This window comes from Podarcis tiliguerta (genome assembly GCF_965153285.1).
Source record: "Podarcis tiliguerta genome assembly, chromosome: 13".
NCBI classification, from domain to species: Eukaryota; Metazoa; Chordata; class Lepidosauria; order Squamata; family Lacertidae; genus Podarcis; species Podarcis tiliguerta.
In genome coordinates this window covers 35,545,441-35,564,605 of record NC_139546.1, presented here as the reverse complement: position 1 = coordinate 35,564,605, position 19,165 = coordinate 35,545,441, and the positions used below count along the sequence as shown (strand labels likewise).

Below are 19,165 nucleotides of genomic sequence, written 5' to 3'. Positions count from 1 at the left end.
GCAGCAAAATAGTCTGAGGGAGGAGGCAGAAGTGGACAAAACTGGGCTTTTGTCGTAAATCTAAAGGCCGTTTTGTGCTTCGGTTGTGTTCTGGCACTTCTGTCATGCTTGAGTTGGAGCGTGACAGAAGCGGAGGGTGGATGCGGCAGGATGCAGCTCTTTGCTCCCTGCTTTGCTGCCATTCCTCCGCTTCATCTCCTTCTCCCACACTGGCCAGGGAGTCGTCGCCCTCCCCCCCGGCCTTAGCAGTAACGCCAGCTCACCTGCCTTCTGAAGTGATGGCTGCTTACTGCTGGAGCTGGTGGGCAGGGAAGCTAATGGGAGGTGAAGCCAGAGGCAATTCTGGGTTTTTTTCCCTGTCCTCCTCTCTTGAAAACATACAGTAGGTGCTTTAGCAATTCTCAGACAAAAGCATCGGAGGAGAAAAGCTGGACACAGAGAAACTTCACATTTGTACAAGCCAGCATCCAGTATCTAAACATCTAGCTGGATTAATGAGTCTTTATAACAAGTGTCTTCAAGTTAGGGGTTTAGCCTTGTTTTAAATGCATTTGCCCTTTATTTTTATTTTTTTTAACTTTTTTATTTTATATGCAAGTTGCCTTGAAATGATGGTTTAGAAGGTGATTAATAGTAATAACCCTGTAATTTTTCAGTTCTGCTTTTACCAAGATGGATGGAAAGAATGCCAGGGAGTCTTGGAATAATAAGAAAACTATGAATATGACTCTGGGAGTGGGGGGGGGGGCATGAGACTGCTGGACTTTGGATTTGGGGTGTAGAAAAAATAATGGCCCCTGGCTTCTGAAATGTAAGTGTTGGTGGGGGGGAGGGCAGAGAAAGGGTGTAACAGGGAAGGCATATTCCCACTCCTTTCTATTTGGTGCTTCTTCAGGGTGTTTGAAGAGAGCGTTGCTGAAGCTGTCATGGAGGGAAGAGTGATAGCTCAGAGGCAGAGCACCTGCTTTTCAAGCAGAAAGTGCCAAATTCAATCCCCAGCATCTCCAGGTGAGGCTGGGAATGATGCTTGTCTGAAATCCTAGGTAACCGCTGCCAGTGAGATCAGGGGTGGGGAAACTGTGACCCTCCAGGTGGTGTTGGGCTACATCTCCCATCATCTCTATTAATTGGCAATGCTGGGTGTCCAACAATATCTGGAGGACCACAGACTCCCTGGCCCTGAGCTAGGTGGACCAATGGTTTGCCTTGGCAGAAGGCAAGTGCTCATTCTAAACTCTATAGCAGGCCATGTCAGCTGGTAAGTGATGGGACTTGTGGTCCAAAATAGCCCTAGACTAGGAATCTTCAGAGACACAGTCCTCCACAATTTCATGTAGAGCTACAGTCGCTACAGCCTACCTCTCCTCACCTGAATCCTGAGGAGTCACCTCTGCCACCAGACACCAAAGGCTGGACCACAGATTTCAGAGGATTGGAAGATCCCCGTGAAGAGATCCCCACAGCTTGAAAGCCCAAGGCCCAGAAGAAGAAGCCAATGGCTGCAGGATAAAAACTTTGGCCATACTGGCCAAATGAAACATTCATATGGTGTAGCCGCTAGTCAATAAATAGCTAAGCCAGGCTATGAAGAACTATTTATTAGGTGCTTCAGGGCATTGACTCAGTAATGTATACAGTCTGGCTCAGCTGCATGATCGCTGACCATGGTCCTGAAATCCACACCTTGACCTTTCTCCAAGGTGCTGATGCTTGCCTGTGCTTTTCCTTCCTATCGGACTAGGACTATGGGCCTCCCCTGTGCTTGGGCCATCACCTGTGTTGAGAACCCCCATGGAACAAGGTTGTGAAAGGCTCCTCTGTGGCTTGCCCATTCTTAACAGAAGCCACTGCCCCACTACAAGGGTTATAGTCCCCGTTGCCATGACCTATACCTGCTCCACTCCACCACACAGGATTGATTTAGCTATCCCAAATGTCATGGTTAGCACACAGAATCCAGGAATAAATTGCCCTCTGATGAATGTTCCCCCACACCTCACCAGAGAGGATGAAGAAGATTCCTGAAACGAAAGCCAGGATGGTCCTCTGGGGGCGGATATGTCCGATGTTGCTAATGACAAATGCTGTGAAGACGAGAAAGAGGCTGACCATAGGGAAAGGGGTGGCTGTGCGGATGGTCTCTGCCAAGAGAAAGAGAAAAAGAGAAGAGTCAGATTTTCTAAGTTAAATTTGAGCCGATCCTCTTCACCAAAGCGCAGTCTTAGAACCAGGTTTGAATGCTCAGATTTCTGACATGTGAAGCAGTTGTTTTCCTTGGAGAGCCCCCTGAGCACGCACAGATATATTCCTCCTACCTCCTGAGTAACCACAGGCAGCATGCATTCCTTTAGGAGTAAAAAGGCTGGGGCTTCTCGATGGGCTTAAACTGGCACTCTTTCTTTTAGAAATGACCCCACAGTACACACATCAGGTTTCAGTGAGTTGGATGCAAAATCATGCCTGGTTCCCTGCAAACTCTATTTATTTAAATTGAGATTCCTAACGTAGCCCTGTTTCTAGAATTTGATCTTACAGACATCACAGATGAATACTTCACACATAAAATAACTCACATCTGAATGAGGCAAACAAATTTAGTAAAATTTCCAAAGTAATTTCAGAATTGAGCTTTGATTAAAAGGAAGCGGGGAGTAGAAGGAGGGGAGCAGATGATAACATGTGGGACTGAAATGTTTGAGGCAGAGCTGGCTCAAGACATTTTGCTGCCTGAGGCAACAGTGCAAAGTACCCCTGAACATGTACAAAGGCTACAGACACACCGTACTAGAGCATGGCAACTGTTTGTTAAGGGTGCTGGAAATTGGAGTTCTGTGAGGGGTAAACTGCCATTCCTAGGATTATTTTTTTGAGGGGGGCATTGTGCTTTAAATGTATGGTGTGTGCACATCCAAAATTGACTTTAAAGGGGCATTTTATTTCAGATCAGTAGGTAGAGCAAAAAAATTCATACTGCTATGCCACCTGCCATCTCTTCCTATAGGACCATAGATGTGGCTTCCCAGAATTAAAAGAACTGAGGCAGGAGCAGAGGTAAACATCTGCTATGACATTCAGTAAAGTGGGTCCTGGATCTGCAAAGGTTGAAGATGCCTGAATTGAAGCATACAAAAGTATGTAAATCGTAATACATGCACCATAATAATGGTCCAGTGAATACATGGAGGGCACAAGGAGAAGGGGACAATAGAGGACGAGATGGTTGGATAGTGTTCTCGAAGCTACCAGCAGGAGTTTGACCAAACTGCAGGAGGCAGTGGAAGACAGGAGTGCCTGGCGTGCTCTGGTCCATGGGGTCACGAAGAGTCAGACACGACTAAACAACTAAACAACAACAACAACAAAGCTTACAAGTGCTACACTAGATGCATGTCCACCACATATCAAAACATCTCTTTGCCCTTATATTCAAAAGCCCTTATCTTTAGACACACACACACCTATTTGATGTACAAATGTGCATGGGTGATAAAACTAAATCCCTTGTATCTCAGTTGTTTCCCAAGCACATGGAACATTTCCACATACAGGTGAATTCTTATTTGCATGCAGATGGTCCACACGACAAAACAACACAGTCCATCGGATAAATGCTTGCACCAATACATTCTGGAACCGATCCAAAGTGTTCTTTTCATTTTTCAGTATGATCTTAGGTCGACCTTAGTCTATCCTATTTGTCAGGCCCTCTTCCCAAACCCACAAATTTGACTTTATACTTTTTCACACACAAAAATTGAATTTTCCAGAGCATGAGATTCAATTACCCAAAAGTTGCCTTTCTAAAAGTCTCTTTAAACTGCGTGTCAACTGCGATTCCTGATAAGGTGATTCCTGCTTCTGTTAAAAGGGCATGAACCCCATTTGTATTTGGCAACCCTGAACACCAAAGCATCTAACCTTGATGGCTCAGAACTCCAGCTAAGGGCTCCACCCTTTTTGGACAATGTCAAGTTATTAAAAAAATTAAGAGTGCCACTGAATATGTGCAGAGTTGATTGTCCTCCACTCTGTGGAACAGCAGCTTACTACTAGCCATTTCTGGAACGACAAGGTTCACTACTAAACAATAAGACACCTCTCTTGGCTGGAACTGAGGCCTAGTCTTCACATGCCGCATATCTGAGGTGGTTGAATTCTGAGGTGGTAAATGTGCAGTAGCATTTCAGACTTCAGCTGAATGCATCACATTTTTGAATACTCCCTCGGTTTCTTCATTTGTAAAGCCCTCCCTGTAAGTTAAAGAAACAACCACAACTATAATTAGGGAGGTTCTGGCCTAGCCTGCTCCCGCTGTGTTGGTTTGTGCATGTTGGAAGATTTCTTCTGCTAGGGGAGAATTGAAAATGCAACACCCTTCCTCACAGCTCAGTTGTAGAGCAGGAAACTCTTAATACCAGCGTTGTGGGTTTGGGCCCCATGTTGGGTAAAAGATTCCTGCATTTCCTGGGAGGTTGGACTAGATGACTGTCAGGGCCCCTTCCCAGTCTACAATTCGATGATTCTTCCACCTTTTTCTAGGTCCCCTCTACATCTCCAAAGGAATGGATCGTGGCAGAGTGTCAAATGCCAAAGGTGGTAGAGTGGACTGTGGGGAGGAGATAGTTCTCCGTGTAAATACTCCCTGCAAGTAGAAAACTATATACTGTCAGGGTGCTGCTGGTGGCTACTGGCTGCTTGCCCAGTAAAGCAGAGAGACAGAGAAAAAGCGAACTTTCCAGTTCTTTTTTATTATTAGAATTACCAGGACAAAATTCCATCCACACCGTTCATTATCCGGCGTTGCCTCGAGTGAAGCTCCACCTCCCCTTCTCTGTACTTCCCTATTCATCAGACTCCTCCTCCCTCCTACGGCAGCTATTAAGTGCCACCCACCTCTGAGCCCTCTTCTCTGCCATTCTCAATGAACGCCTGGTTTGGGAGGACAGAACGGGTTCTGGGGTACTCTCCAGAAACAGTGTGTGTCAGCCAGCCACTGCTCAGGGTCTGCGTGTTCATGCTACCTGGTTCCTGCTCCTCATCTTTCATTATTTCCCAACTTCTTCCTCCTTCTTCTGGGTTGTGACCTGTGTCGAACCACTCTTCTAGTTCTATACTATCGGCCCCTTCCTCCTCTCTGGAAGGCTCCTGTGCAGGCTGTCTCCACCATTCCTCTTCATCTGCCCAGTCCCTCCCTGACATATACATATGCTAGAAAAATTCCAGACTTATCCAGACTCTGTTTTTTTTCTACTCACAGAGAGGTTTTTAAATAATAATAAAAAGCAGGAGAGCATTGAAAAGTGTGATCCCCCATGCAGCTGAAGTAGTATGATGCATTCTGCAATCTCCTTCCCACCTTTAACTAATCTGTGTTCACCCAGTTAGCATTAAGGCAGATGCAACTAAAAAATAGCCCTCCTAAGGGCTAGGGTAGCCAACGTTATGTTCTCCAGATTTTTTGGACTACAGTTCCCATAATCCCCGGTTATGAGCTATACTGGCCTGAGCTGATCAAAATTAAGAGCCCACAGCATTTGAAGGGCACCATATTGCCTATTCCTGATCTAGGAAGAGGAAACATGCTATATGATTCCAGAAGAGAGAGACGGGGTAAGGTGAAGATCACTCCAGAGTTTGCTCCAGCTGCCTATTCACTGGGTCATCAGTCATCAACTGCCCAGTAGGAAGAAAAGAGAGGGACTCCGGCAAATACCATCTCAGAGCTTCCAGTGGTGACTGGAACCCATTGCTACTGGTAGGGTGGGAGACAGGGAGTCCAACAGTAGGTGGCGCCAGAGCGAATGACAGACAGAGCTGCCCGCTGGACTGGTTGTCTGTAAAAAGGCAGGTAGGTAGGATAGGGCCTGGCTGAGGGCAAACTGAGGTTGGTGGGGCAGTGCCTGTTCACCCTTATGGACCAGCCACCATGGACCTCCTCCAGTGGAACTCTCTGTTGCCACCATTTTACCACAAACTGGGAAGGATCCTGAACGCTTTGTTTAAGTTGCTGCTGTTTGCCGTGGTTTCTTTAAAACTTAGCTTAATGTTTCTTGCATGCCACCTTAGGAAATAAATTGTTCAAATAAATATAAAGCCTGATGCTGTCCCCGTTCCACCTCATTATCTTTCACTTGGCAACGGCAATAAAACTTAGCGCACAATGATTATATCATCCCATGCAGTTTAGATTGCCAGGTGTTAAAGCATAGAAGGGAAGGCTGAGGTATGGCGATGGTGAATTTGGCTGCAGCCTGGAATTGGAATATTGCTTGTGTGACATCACCATTAATGACGAGCTGCAGAAATCTTCTTGCTGCTGCTCTGGAAATTCAAAATATTTTTCCAGTTGAGATTATAAGAACCTAACTATTCCTTCTTTTGTCCAGCAGGGGGCAATGATATTCTCTCTCTCTCCGAATCAAACACACACACACAATTATCTCAGTTCTGTTTTCAAGATTAAGTGTTTAGTAACTGCATGAAATAAATTTGGTACTCCGGGAGGGAAACTTGAGAAATTATGTCATAATCAGAATAGAATTGTTGTCAACTGACCAGAAAAGCAAGCTGTGCTCTTGTGCCTTTTGAAAGTAGATTGATTTTGCAAGAGAACAGCAGGTGAGGCTTTTCATAGCATGGAGATCAATGGTAGCTCCTCTGCTAATGCCTGCTGCATGTCAGTTCACTTCTTCAGAGCACTGGGACTGGCTGAAATGTTGGCAACCTTGAAGCCAAGCTATTGTTAGAAGTAGGGTTTTCTTTTCAGGTAACCTGGCCTCTTCAGCTCCCACCGCAAAGGCCCTGCTTGTTAGCCTTAGCAGTCAGTTTGCTAGCTTTATTGCCTATGTTGGCTCTTCATAGCCAAGGCACACAGCACAGTTGTCAAGGCCAAATAAATATTTTCAGGGCAGAGCTGTGGTGGTAGCTTCTGCTCCTCTCCTCAGCTTAAAGCAGTAGTGACACCCACCCACCCACCCACCCCCAAAATGAAAATGGGGGCAGGTACACAAGGGGCAAATTTGGTGTGTGTGTGTGTGCAAGAGAGAGAGAGAGAGAGAGAGAGAGAGAGAGAGAGCTCTGTGCCACATGTGAGAAATTTCTAAAAGAGAAACAATGGCATATTTTCTGCTAATGCTCCCATCATAGCCATCTTTTCTCAGTTCCCAGTACAGGGTGGCCAAAATAGAAGGTTTGCTTAGGATTTCAATGTGAACCTCCCCAATTTGCACTTTCCAGAAAAATATATGAACCGAGAATCCTTCAAAATTCACGCATCTCCCAAATTTTGTGGTGCAGTTCTCCAGCCAAATAATGTGTACAAAAATGTGTATATTTGGGGGAAATGTGCATTAAAATGTATATATTAGCATATAACATGCATTATATTGGGGGAAACTACTTTAAATAATGCAAAATTGCATACAGGAATGTGTCTATAGGGAGAAATTTGCACTAAAATGCAGACAAATTTTCATGGAGACTTTGAAAGCATACATTGCAAACTGATGCAGTAATTTGGAGAAAAGAACTGAAGACTGGAGAAACAAGACGTGGAGAGAAACCGAGTTGGCAGGTTCCTCAATCCCTAGTACTGTGAATGTGACCGTTGTACAGAAAAGGGTATTTCAGCAGGTGGAACTGGCGTGCCAAGATCCACCTGTGGAAATTTCCTCTTTTACACAACTGTTAAACGCTCAGGAGCCCTGCCTGGTTTATTCACCTGGTCGGCTTAGCTCCTATTGATTTAGAGGGAGCTAAAAATCTTCCCTACCCCAGTTCTGTCACCATTGGACAGACGTGAGCCCACAGGGAACTGCTCTCTCACTCTCGCTCTCTGCTGGAAATAAAGAAAAAGCGCTATTCTGTCTGGGGAAAGTGCCTTTCCTTTAAGTAGCCATAAGGGTCCTGCAGTGGCTGTGGGATGGAGGGTTACGTGACCAGGGAGAGTGCTGCTCCCTCTAGGCCCCCCCCCCATGCCATTTATGCCTCAAAGACCTAAGACAGTCTTCATCAACACTGTGCTCTTCAGATGTTTTGGACTACAATTCCCATCAGCCCCCAAGCTGTGGTGGCTGGGGCTTATGGGAGTTGTACTCCAAAACATGTGGCGGGCACTAGACTGGCAAAGTTTGACCTAGGTGGAGAAGCATTGTGTCAAGCCCACCTGAAATGCCAGGTGCCACACAGACAGTCCCAAGCAGTTAGCAAATACAGTGGTACCTCGGGTTACATACGCTTCAGGTTACATATGCTTCAGGTTACAGACTCCGTTAACCCAGAATTAGTACCTCGGGTTAAGAACTTTGCTTCAGGATGAGAAGAGAAATCGTGCAGCGGCAGCGCGGCAGCAGCGGGAGGCCCCATTAGCTAAAGTGGTGCTTCAGGTTAAGAACAGTTTCAGGTTAAGAACAGACTTCCAGAACGAATTAAGTTCTTAACCCGAGGTACCACTGTTTATGTGTTTTGTTGCATGGTGAACTACACCAAACTTGAGCAATTTGGGCTGTCTCTGGCTTGGTTGTCCAAGCTGCAGGTAACCAACGTCCAAACTGCTCTACTTGTTGAATAAGTGGGTATTTCCAAAAACTGTGGTCCATGGACCACCAGCTTTATTCAGGTTCATACAGAATTCAAATCACAGACTTCCGATTATAATACAATGCAATGTAAGAAATAAATGACGCAATAAAAATACAATTAAAGAATCGTATCGCTTCTAGCACATTAGAATTGCCACAGCAGGTAGAAAAACCATGAGGTGGGCTGCCAAGACTGCAATTTTCAAGTGAGGGCAGGTAGTTTGGGAACCACGGGGATATTTCCTTGTTGTAACTAGGCCTGGGATCTTATGGTAAAGGGTAGGTCAAAAATCTAATTAATTTATTGTTGTTTTTAAACAACAGATAAGTGGATTTCCGCTACAAAGGTGCCCTTCGGTCCTCACTCTTAAAACCAAGTTACCGTATTTTTTGCTCTATAAGACTCACTTTTTCCCTCCTAAAAAGTAAGGGGAAATGTGTGCGCATCTTATGGAGCGAATGCAGGCTGTGCAGCTATCCCAGAAGCCAGAACAGCAAGAGGGATTGCTGCTTTCACTGCACAGCGATCCCTCTTGTTGTTCTGGCTTCTGAGATTCAGAATATATATTTTTTCTTGTTTTCCTCCTCCAAAAACAAGGTGCGTCTTATGGTCTGGTGCATCTTATAGAGCGAAAAATATGGTAAACGTCCACAGCATGTTGGATGTTTGAGGGAAGAAAGCTGCGGCAGTGCCAGCCAGCTTTTGTGGGGAAGAGCCATGGTAGTCCTTCTGCAGGCTCCCATAGGAGTGGGCAGCTAATTCTCCCTTTGGAAGGCAGTTCTGCTGAAACTGCCAAGTCTCACCTGCAAGTCAAGAAAGAGTAGAACTGGGGTGTGAGAAGAGCTTGTGTTACGTGCCCTTCCACAGCATTTAAAAAACTAGTCATTGTAACGGGCCACCAGGGGGCGCCCCAATAGCTACAGATACATCCAGCCTGCACCTTAGACTGGAGTTCAGGTAATAATAATAATAATAATAATAATAATAATAATAATAATAGATTCACTTGCACAAGATGCAGTGATGGCCATCAGTGTGGCTGGCTTTAAAAGAGGATTAGACAAAAATTGACTACTAACAACGGCTTCTAGGCATTATGGCTACATTCTGCCTCCACTGTCTGGGGCAGTTTGCCTCTGAATACCAGTTGCCACGAATTGCAAGCAGGGAAAACTGTTGTTGCGCTCATACCCTGCGAGTGGGCTCCCCTGTGAGATCAGGAAGCATTGCTACCAGCTTTGTTGCGTCAAAATAGCATTCCTAAATGGACTTTGCCCCCCAAATACACATTTCTAAATTTATTTTCTGTCAAAACAGGCAGTCATAGATGTATTCTCTTGTCAAAGCCACGCACTTTAAAATGGATTGAGATACATTTTTTAGGCAAGAGCTGTACCACCATTTGGATGAGGGTGAAATCCAGCGGATAGCAACAGTCTGATGCTCACCTTAGTCTGGCAAGTGTGGATCAGTTCAGTTTGTATTGGAATTCCCAGGGACTGAGCTCCTCAAGGAGCCCTAATCCTTCCTCAGAGAGCAGTGGGATATAAATCCATACGCTTTGGAGAGTTGGAGTTGAACGGCTTGTTAACCTTTCGCTGGCGTGAGTGGCTGGCCCTGTCATTCTTCAAGGGCTCAAATCCTGCTCCATGTCGCTAGAAGTTAAATCTCTGAGCAGGTGGGTGGGCGCATAGCCTCTCTGCAGTGCATGTAGGCAAATGCCTGAACATGAGCGCAAACTGCGGCTGCCGAGGGGTATTTTGAACTGCTGCTGACACATTGGGCCGGGCCATTACGTGTGCTTGTTTTGTTCAAAAAGGACAACCACCCTCTTGGCTTTTAAGCCAGCCAAGGGCAAGCTGAACAGCAGGGAGCACCAACCTTTTGGAGTCCATGGGCCCATGTGCAAGTCCGAGAAACTCTTGTGGGCAACACACACAGAGCAACAAAGAACATGCCACTACCTATCCTGTTGGTTATAACTGAATGCTTCATGCCCATCTAATCTCAGCAAGGGGAGGGGAATCTGTTGCCACCAGAGGAGGCCTCTGTGAGCACCCTCAGGCACCATGATGGCAACCCCTGTATACAAGATAAAGTCAGGTGAAGGGTGCCTACCAAGTGTGGGTGGAGGTGGAGGTGGAGGTGGCCAAACAAACAGCTCATTTTAATCCAGTGTTTCCCAACCTGTGGGTCCCCAGATGTTGTTGGACTACAACTCCCATCATGCCTAGCCAGCATGACCAGTGGTCAGGGATGATGGGAGTTGTAGTCCAACAACACCTGGGGACCCACAGGTTGAGAACCGCTGTAAATCTGTGAAATGTGCATGGGGGGGTCGCAGATGTGGTGGGTGGGATGGGAAGAAACAAATAAAGGCCAAAGACGAGGGGTAGGCATTCACTCTCCCTTCTCCCCAAGGCGGTCACCCCACCTTGGTTCATGGGTGGGCCGGCCCTGGGAATTTAACCATTTCCCCCCCAGCTGGGACCCTGGTCTGGAGCAGGGCCTTCATGCCTGTTATTTAGTTGAAGCAAGCCATTCATCCTATTGCTACAAGTGGGGTTAACATCACGTCTAGGGTCATAGCCACACCATACATTTAAAGCACATGGCTTCCCCGAAGGAATCCTGGGAACTATAGTTTGCTAAGGGTGCTGGGAATTATAGCTCTGTAGTAGAAACTACAGTTCTTTGGGGGAAGCCATGAATGTTGCAATGGTATAAATATGCTTTAAATGTGTAGATGTGACTGAGTTCGAGCCCCTCTTAGCTTTATTTTTCGCCATGCCCAACAAACAGAAGCGTATCGACTTACTAAGTATGTTTTCTGTGTTCTCCGTTACAAGGGGGCCTTCAGGGTCAGGGTCAGGCCTGGGCTCTAGGAAGTACTCGGAAGCAACACAGCTGCCCTTTTTCTGACCTGCAGAAGAAGAAAAAAACACATCACATTCATGGTGTCAAAAGCTTCTGGGAAGGGGCCAAAGGTTAGATCAGGTGGGAACCTCATACAGGTCCAAGGGGTGGGAAGGACTATATGTCACTGAGGTAGGTCTGGCCAAGTGAGAGGACCAGCAGGGCCAGCCCTACTATTAGGCAGAGTGAGGCAGGTGCCTCGGATGGTAGATGTTGTGAGGAGCAGGAGGCAGTGGCAATCCCCTATGGCCATTCCTATACCCTGGAGCTGAAGCTTTGCTGACTTGATGCATGCCAGTGCTGCCACACTGCAGGTTTTATTTGAGTGGGCAGCAAAGCAGGGGCTAGGAAGCAAGGCCGCCCCAGGACATTTTGCTGCCTGAGGTGGTCAAGATCTGCTCCCCTCCCCAATATTCCATCCATAGAAACCTCCTGAGCTGTTGACTCTTGCTTCAAGTTGGGAAAGTTATCTTCTACCACACAAGAGGGCAGCTGACTAGCTTAGGGAACGTGCGGCTGGCACACACAACTTGCCATTGTGGCTACCTCCAAGGCACCTGAAGCTTTAGCCAGCTGCCTCACTCTGCCCAATGGCAGATAGAGCAAGCAGCAGCAGCAGCAAGGTGGTATTATTATTATTATTTATTTCATTTGTGGGAGTGAGTTCCATAGTTTAACCACGTGCTTTACGAAGAAGCACTGTGTGAAAAAGAGGCAGGGCATTTGCATTAGGGATTTGAGGGATGGGGAAATGAGGGCTAGAGAAGTTCACGCAGGGCCTACAGGCAGCAGATACAGGTATGCTCTTGCATGGGGAAAGTGACCACAGAAGGAAGTTTCAGAGGTGAACAGGTAGGATGGGGGGAATATAGAAAAAGAAGGCCAAGGAAGTAGGCTAAACCCTCACTCTGAAGGCATTCCTGAACCTACAGAATTCTTCCACATTTTGAGGTACACGCTGCCAGTATTGATGCCACTGTATCTTGAGTGGTAGATTAAGATTCAGTGGGCAGTTGGATCCCAAACATTTGTTTCAGGAACGAGGTTCCTGAATGATGGCTGTTCAAATCACCTTTTTGAAAGCTGAGCTGCTGTGTCACGCCACAGCTCCTCAGAAGCGTTTTGCTCTTCTGTTAACAACCAGCAGTCAGATTGTGTCCAGCAACCTAAGCTTTGCAAGAGTTCAGCTGCAAGGACATGTAGACTTGCAGGCAAACAGAGCAAAACCCAGATATGTGTTGTTGTTTTTAAAGCCCCAATGCATGGCTTTACAACTCACTTCCCTCCCCTGATCACTTTCCTCAATTAGATGAAAACACAAATTATGGAAGCAGAGGAAGCCATGCAAGCCTGACGAAGCAGTTTAGATCTGGCCTAGTCATCATCTGTAACTGGAGTCTCCAGGTGTAGCACGAGGCAATTTTGAGAGGGGAAACTTGACTTTTCAAGGCTCTTACCGGCAAAGAAACAGACCCTCCAGAGCCCAGCGTGCAGTGCCATGACTATCTCGGTGGTCTGGTTCTGCGGAAACACAATCCCTTCCTCCATGAACAGCCAGTAGTCAGTACTGACGGCGATGCCCACCAGGAGCAGTCCACACGCTCCGAAAACACTAGACAGCAGGGTCAGGGCGCGGCTGCTGCAGTTACTCATCCTAGGTGACAGGGGGAGCCACTGGCCAAATGCAGCGCAAGGACCTGGAGGAGGAATTGATAACAATCAGCCAGAGAAACCAGATATTCACACAAATCACACACAGACACCCCACCCAAAAGCTATACGCACATTAAATCTGAGCTTTTCCTAGTCAAACCAATGGGTTCTCAGAGGCCCCAATAGTTACTGGCTCCCATATTCTTCCTCTTTAACCACAATATCTTTATTTTCACCAAGAGAACATGGCGGCTGGCTCTAAGCACCACTCTAACTCACTGAAACCTCCCAAAGAATCCAAGAGGTCTTCGCTACAAGACCCTTCACCTTCTAACTCAGGAGTGAGGAACCTCCAGCCTGCGGGCTAAACTAGGCCTGCCAATCTGGCCTGCAGAAGCCGTTTTTGGCCACCCACGCCCATCCGTCACTCATATGATGTTATCTGGCCACCTACCTTTTACCATATAGCCTCAGGTGCAGGATAGGCAAAGCCGCAGCTGCCAAGGAGCCACCAGCAGGGCACAACGGCATTGGGGCTTGCTTTCGGTGCAAGATGCAAGCCCTGCTGCTTTGCGGGGTGGGGATTGGTTCTACTTGCCTGCCTATCAAAAGTGAACCCATGGAGGGTTGGACACCTTTTTAATCCAGCCCACAGGACAAAAGTACTTCTCTGCTTTTGCTCTGACCCAGTAGATTTTTTAAACATAAAAATAAATCCATATCCCATCCATTCTCCCAAAAGATGACTCAGGGCAACAAATATTTATGTGATTAAAAAAATTACAGTTAAAAACAAAATAAAAACATATCAAAGGCATTTAAAGACAGTTGGAAGCTGTTAAAAATAACAGAACAAAACATCTAAAACAAATTTAAGAACCAAATCAGGTGACCGGATAGTGCCAATGAAATAGAAAAGATTTCAGCAGGCACCTGCTGAATTTTAAACTTCCGCTCTACATGACAACCCTGAGAGACCTTCTAATGACCCTCTCCCAGCTTTTGTACTCTGATGATGAACCTCTTCATGACTGCCCTCAAATCCCAGAACACTGCAGAGGATTCTGGGGCAGTGTTCTGTTTGTGTAGGGTGTCACCCAGGTCTGCTGGGCTTACCTATTACAAGGACTGAGAGGGTGCCCAAGAATACTCCCACAATGACCCTGAATAACACTATTCCTGGTCCCCTAGAATATGCCCACAACATATCCTTCAGGCAGCTGGTCCACCATTATTGGTCTCAATAAAGAACCCACAGTAAGTTTCTAAGGAGCTCCAGATTTCCTGGAAATAGTTTGAAAACTCTTCTACCAGAAATGCTTACTTCCACCTACATATTCTCCTTAAAGGTAAAGTTAAAGGCCCCCTGACAGTTAAGTCCAGTCACAGATGACTCTGGGGTGCGGCGCTCATCTCGCTTTACAGGCCGAGGGAGCCGGCATTTGTCCGCAGACAGTTTTTCCGGGTCATGTGGCCAGCATGACTAAGCCGCTTCTGGCGCAACGGAATACCGAAACCAGAGCAGTGCACGGAAACGCTGTTTACCTTCCCACCGGAGTGGTACCTATTTATCTACTTGCACTTTTTGGTGTGCTTTCGAACTGCTAGGTTGGCAGGAGCTGGGGCCGAGCAACGGGAGCTCACCCTGTCGCGGGGATTCGAACCGCCGACCTTCTGATCGGCAAGCCCAAGAGGCTCAGTGGTTTAGACCCCAGCGCCACCCGCATCCCTACATATTCTCCTTACTCCCCCCCCCCCAAATCTGAGTTATGAAATCTCCACCACCCATACCCTAGCTAGCCCATTAGGCCTTCTGACATAACACAAGCAAGATTCATAGTTGTCTCCATTCCAGCATAATTCTCTAGCTCACAGTTCATGGATTTTCATTCCAACCAGTGTAGCCTTGCTTCTTCCAAGAGCCATAGAATCATAGAGTTGGAAGGGACCACACAGGTTATCTAGTCCAACCCCCTGCAATACAGGAATGTTTTGCCCAAGGTGAAACTCAAACCAACAACCCTGAGATTAAGAGTCTCATGCTCTACCAACTGAGCTATCCCAGAGCTAATGTGAAGAAGCCAGACACCCTGGTGTCTACCGTGTCTAAGGAGCCCTCAGTAAAGTGCCTTCTGGCAAGACCTGTCCAACATTTCTGGGCCTCCTTCCTCAGGTAGTGGCTGCAGCAGTGCTGCCATCACCACTGGGCATCTGGGTCTGAGAGCTGCCCTTTTAATTTCCTAGAATTTCCTGAAGTGCCAGACTTTGTTTTTTCAAGAGGAACTCAGGGCAGGTGTCAGAGGTGGACCCTCCCAGGGTGTGGGCTCCAAGCGCTTGCCCAGTCAACCCACTTCATGGTCATGATCTCACCAAGTTTTCTTTTAAAGGGTCAGGTGGTTTTCCTGCATTCCTTGCTCTGGGCCTTCCTGCCACCTTCCCCAGAACAATCAAGCATTCCTGATCCCCAGTTTAGGAATATACATTCTAATAATAATAATAATAATAATAATAATTTATTTATACCCCGCCCATCTGGCTGAGTTTCCCCAGCCACTCTGGGCGGCTCCCAATCAAGTGTTAAAAACAGTACAGCATTAAATATTAAAAACTTCCCTGAACAGGGCTGCCTTCAGATGTCTTTTAAAGACAGGATAGCTGCTTATTTCGTTCACATCTGAAGGGAGGGTGTTCCACAGGGTGGGCGCCGCTACCGAGAAGGCTCTCTGCCTGGTTCCCTGTAACCTCACTTCTCGCAATAAGGGAACCGCCAGAAGGCCCTCAGTGCTGGATCTCAGTGTCCAGGCTGAACGATGGGGGTGGAGACGCTCCTTCAGGTACGTGGAGGAAAAGCTGTAGCTCAGTGGTAGAGCATATGGATCTTAGGAACAGTGGAAGTTGCCTTATCCCAATTTCTTGGTCCTTCTGACCATGTTCCAAGCCCTAGCTAGAGATGCTGCAGATTGAATCTGAGACCTTTTGCATGCAAAGTAGATGTTTTGCCACTGAGTTCTGGTCCCGAGTTAAGGTCCCGGGTTCAATCCCCAGCGTCTCATGGGGGAAAGACCCTTGCCTGATATGCTGGAGAGACACTATCAATTGATGTGGACGAGCCTTCCCCAACCTGCTGGTCTCCAGATGTTTTGGCCTTTAGCTCCAGCCAGCGCAGCTGTGGTAGAATTCTGCTGTAGGCCAAACCGAGCTTAGATGGACTAAAGGCCTTGGCTTGGCATGAGGAGGCTACCTATGTACAAAAAAAGCCCATTTCTTTAGAATTTTGCTGGGATTTTTAACAAAGCAAAATGCAGGATGCAACATAGACCATCACAGTCCTCAAAATGAATATTGCAGAATCACAGTTGGTTCATGCTTGTTGCAACCACTAAAGCAGAGAACTCACCAGCAGCTCATAATGACCAGGCTCATTACAGAGATAAGAGACACTGCTGACTTTAAATGCTCTGGGTAGAGCTGATCCCAATACAGTGGTACCTCAGGTTACATACGCTTCAGGTTACACACTCCGCTAACCCAGAAATAGTGCTTCAGGTTAAGAGCTTTGCTTCTGGATAAGAACAGAAATCGTGCAGTGGCAGCACAGCAGCAGGAGGCCCCATTAGCTAAAGTGGTGCTTCAGGTTGAGAACAGTTTCAGGTTAAGAACAGACCTCTGGAACGAATTAAATACTTAACCTGAGGTACCACTGTACACCAAAAATGATCCCATAGATTGGGAATGGTGAATTATGAGCATGTTTACTCATAAAGAAGTCCTGCTGTGTTCAATGGGGCTTGCCTCCAGGTAAGGGCTTAACCCCGCAAAAAAAAAAAGGGTAAAGAATTTATATTGTAACATACTAAGGTATCTGGCTGCCACATAGGGCTGAGGCATAATGGTTTTCGCTTTCCTCCTAGGAAGTCAGAAGGGTCTAGCTCAGTGGTGGGGAACCTGTGGCCCTTCAGATGTTGTTGGACTCTAATTCAAGTACACACCATAGACTTAAAGCACACACGACTTCCCCCAAAGAATCATGGGAACTGTAGTTTGTTAAGGGTGCTGGGAATTGTGACTCTGTTGGGGTAAAGTACATGTCCCGGGATTCTTGGGGGGAAGTCATGTGCTTTTAATATACTTTAAATGTATATTGGCATGCCTTGGTTTGGTTCCAGATGGTTTCAATAAAGTGAATATTGCAAGAAATCAAGTCACATCATATTTTGGGGGGTTCCCCAGTGCATATAAAATGTATATGTTTACACTATACTGTGGTCTATTAAGCCAGGCCCCCTTGGCAGCTGGGGAGGGAGGGAGGGGAACCCAGACCCAGCCCTAGCCAGCTCCTCTCCCTTGGACAGAAGAGCATTGGTGGCGGACTTCCTTCCCCTGCTGGCACCTGCACCCACGTCCTTGTGAGAAGCAATATCTGCGAAGCACAATAAAACGAGGTGTGCCTGTAGTGTGTATATGCTGCCAGAGAAGAAATGGCCAGCAGAAATGGAGGGAAGGGAGAGAGAAGGGAGAGTGTGTGTGGACAGGGAAGAGGAGTAATTGTGGGGCTGCCTTCCGTTCAGATTTTCCTGGGATTTCAAAGGCGGAATTAACATCCAGGGAGAATTTCTGAAAGGCTGCACATTGTCAATGGGAAATTGTGGTGTTTTGGTTCAAACAACTTTTTGGGTGTGCTGGTTTTTACCCTTTGAAAGATTACCCTAGGCTAATGTTCACATGTTGATTTGAAATGACTAGACAAACCTTTGGCTGCAAGCCTCTAGTCCGGGGCTTTCCAAACTTTGGTCTCCGGCTGTTTTTGGACTACAACTCCCATCATCCCTAGCTAGCAGGACCAGTGGTCAGGGATGATGGGAACTGTAGTCCAAAAAGAGCTAGAGGCCCAAGTTTGGAAAGCCCTGCTCTAGTCCACTACTAAAGCTTTATAACCACAGCAGTACACCACCTTCACCCCCCCCGATCATTCATTCTAGTGCTTGCTTCAGGTTGTGGGGGCAGGACTTGGAGGGATACCTACAACGGGCAGGAGTTTAACTTTGTGCTGTGTGACATATACTTGTATCTTGCTTTTCTGCCCAGGAGCTCAAGGTCATGTATGTATTCCTCCCCCGCCCCCCTTTTATATTTGCAACAGGTAGGCTAAGCAAAGTTACTATACATCCATGTCAATAGATTATTGGGGGGGAGGGAAGGCAGGGACGCAATGCACAAACAGTGGTACCTCGGGTTACAGACGCTTCAGGTTACAGACTCCGCTGACCCAGAAATAGTACCTCGGGTTAAGAACTTTGCTTCAGGATGAGAACAGAAATTATGCAGCGGCAGTGGGAGGCCCCATTAGCTAAAGTGGTGCTTCAGATTAAGAACAGTTTCAGGTTAAGGTATGGACCTCTGGAACGAATTAAGTTCTTAACCTGAGGTACCACTGTGCAATGAACTGGGACCTCCTCCCTCTTGCCCTCTTCTTCTCTTGCCAATCTGCACAAGCACTTAGAGGAGAAGAGGGCGGCCATGCGCCCTGGTTTACAGAGGACAGCCCTTTCTTCAAAGGGCTCTATTCTGTCCAGGTCTGGATTAAGGAGAAGCAGGAGAGGCCTTGAAGGTGCCTGTCACTGGTGAGCACCTGAACAGCAGACAGAGCAAGCCACCAGGTTGCAGCCTTTCCCAACCATGCCGAGAGCCAGTGCTAGTCCTACTCAGGAGTAGACCCGTCAAATTCACACTACTTACTTAGGTGTGTGCGTTTTCTACTACTCTGACCCGAACTTAGTTGAATGGATGCATCCCTGAATTTGCATCTTGACAGAAAATCAGCGTATGGAAATTTGACGCAGACCTGGCATCCTCTCTTTTTGTTGATGCGCCGCCGTTCCTCTTTTGAGCCAATGCGTGTGTAGCCTCCTCTCTTAGAGGAGACAGCGCAAGGGGACCAGGAGGCTCCAGAGGTCAGCCGTTGGACCTCAGCAGGGAGTGGGCCTTAGCAGATGCCCAGTGTTGTGACCCCTTACCC

The 19,165-nt window shown here is 47.0% G+C and overlaps 1 protein-coding gene across 2 annotated transcripts in view; it reads right to left on the bottom strand.

Moving 5' to 3' along the window:
* CACNG7 (calcium voltage-gated channel auxiliary subunit gamma 7) overlaps nt 1–19,165 on the bottom strand; it is a 37,395-nt gene that overhangs the window by 8,139 nt on the left and 10,091 nt on the right. For both annotated transcript variants that reach the window (XM_083411659.1, XM_083411660.1), the window contains 3 exons: nt 12,954–13,193; nt 11,399–11,503; nt 2,001–2,141 (listed from right to left, as the gene is read on the bottom strand). In XM_083411659.1, coding sequence (XP_083267785.1) covers nt 2,001–2,141; nt 11,399–11,503; nt 12,954–13,149 — 442 coding nt within the window. In that variant the 5' untranslated portion in view covers nt 13,150–13,193. The remainder of the gene's footprint in view (nt 1–2,000; nt 2,142–11,398; nt 11,504–12,953; nt 13,194–19,165) is intronic.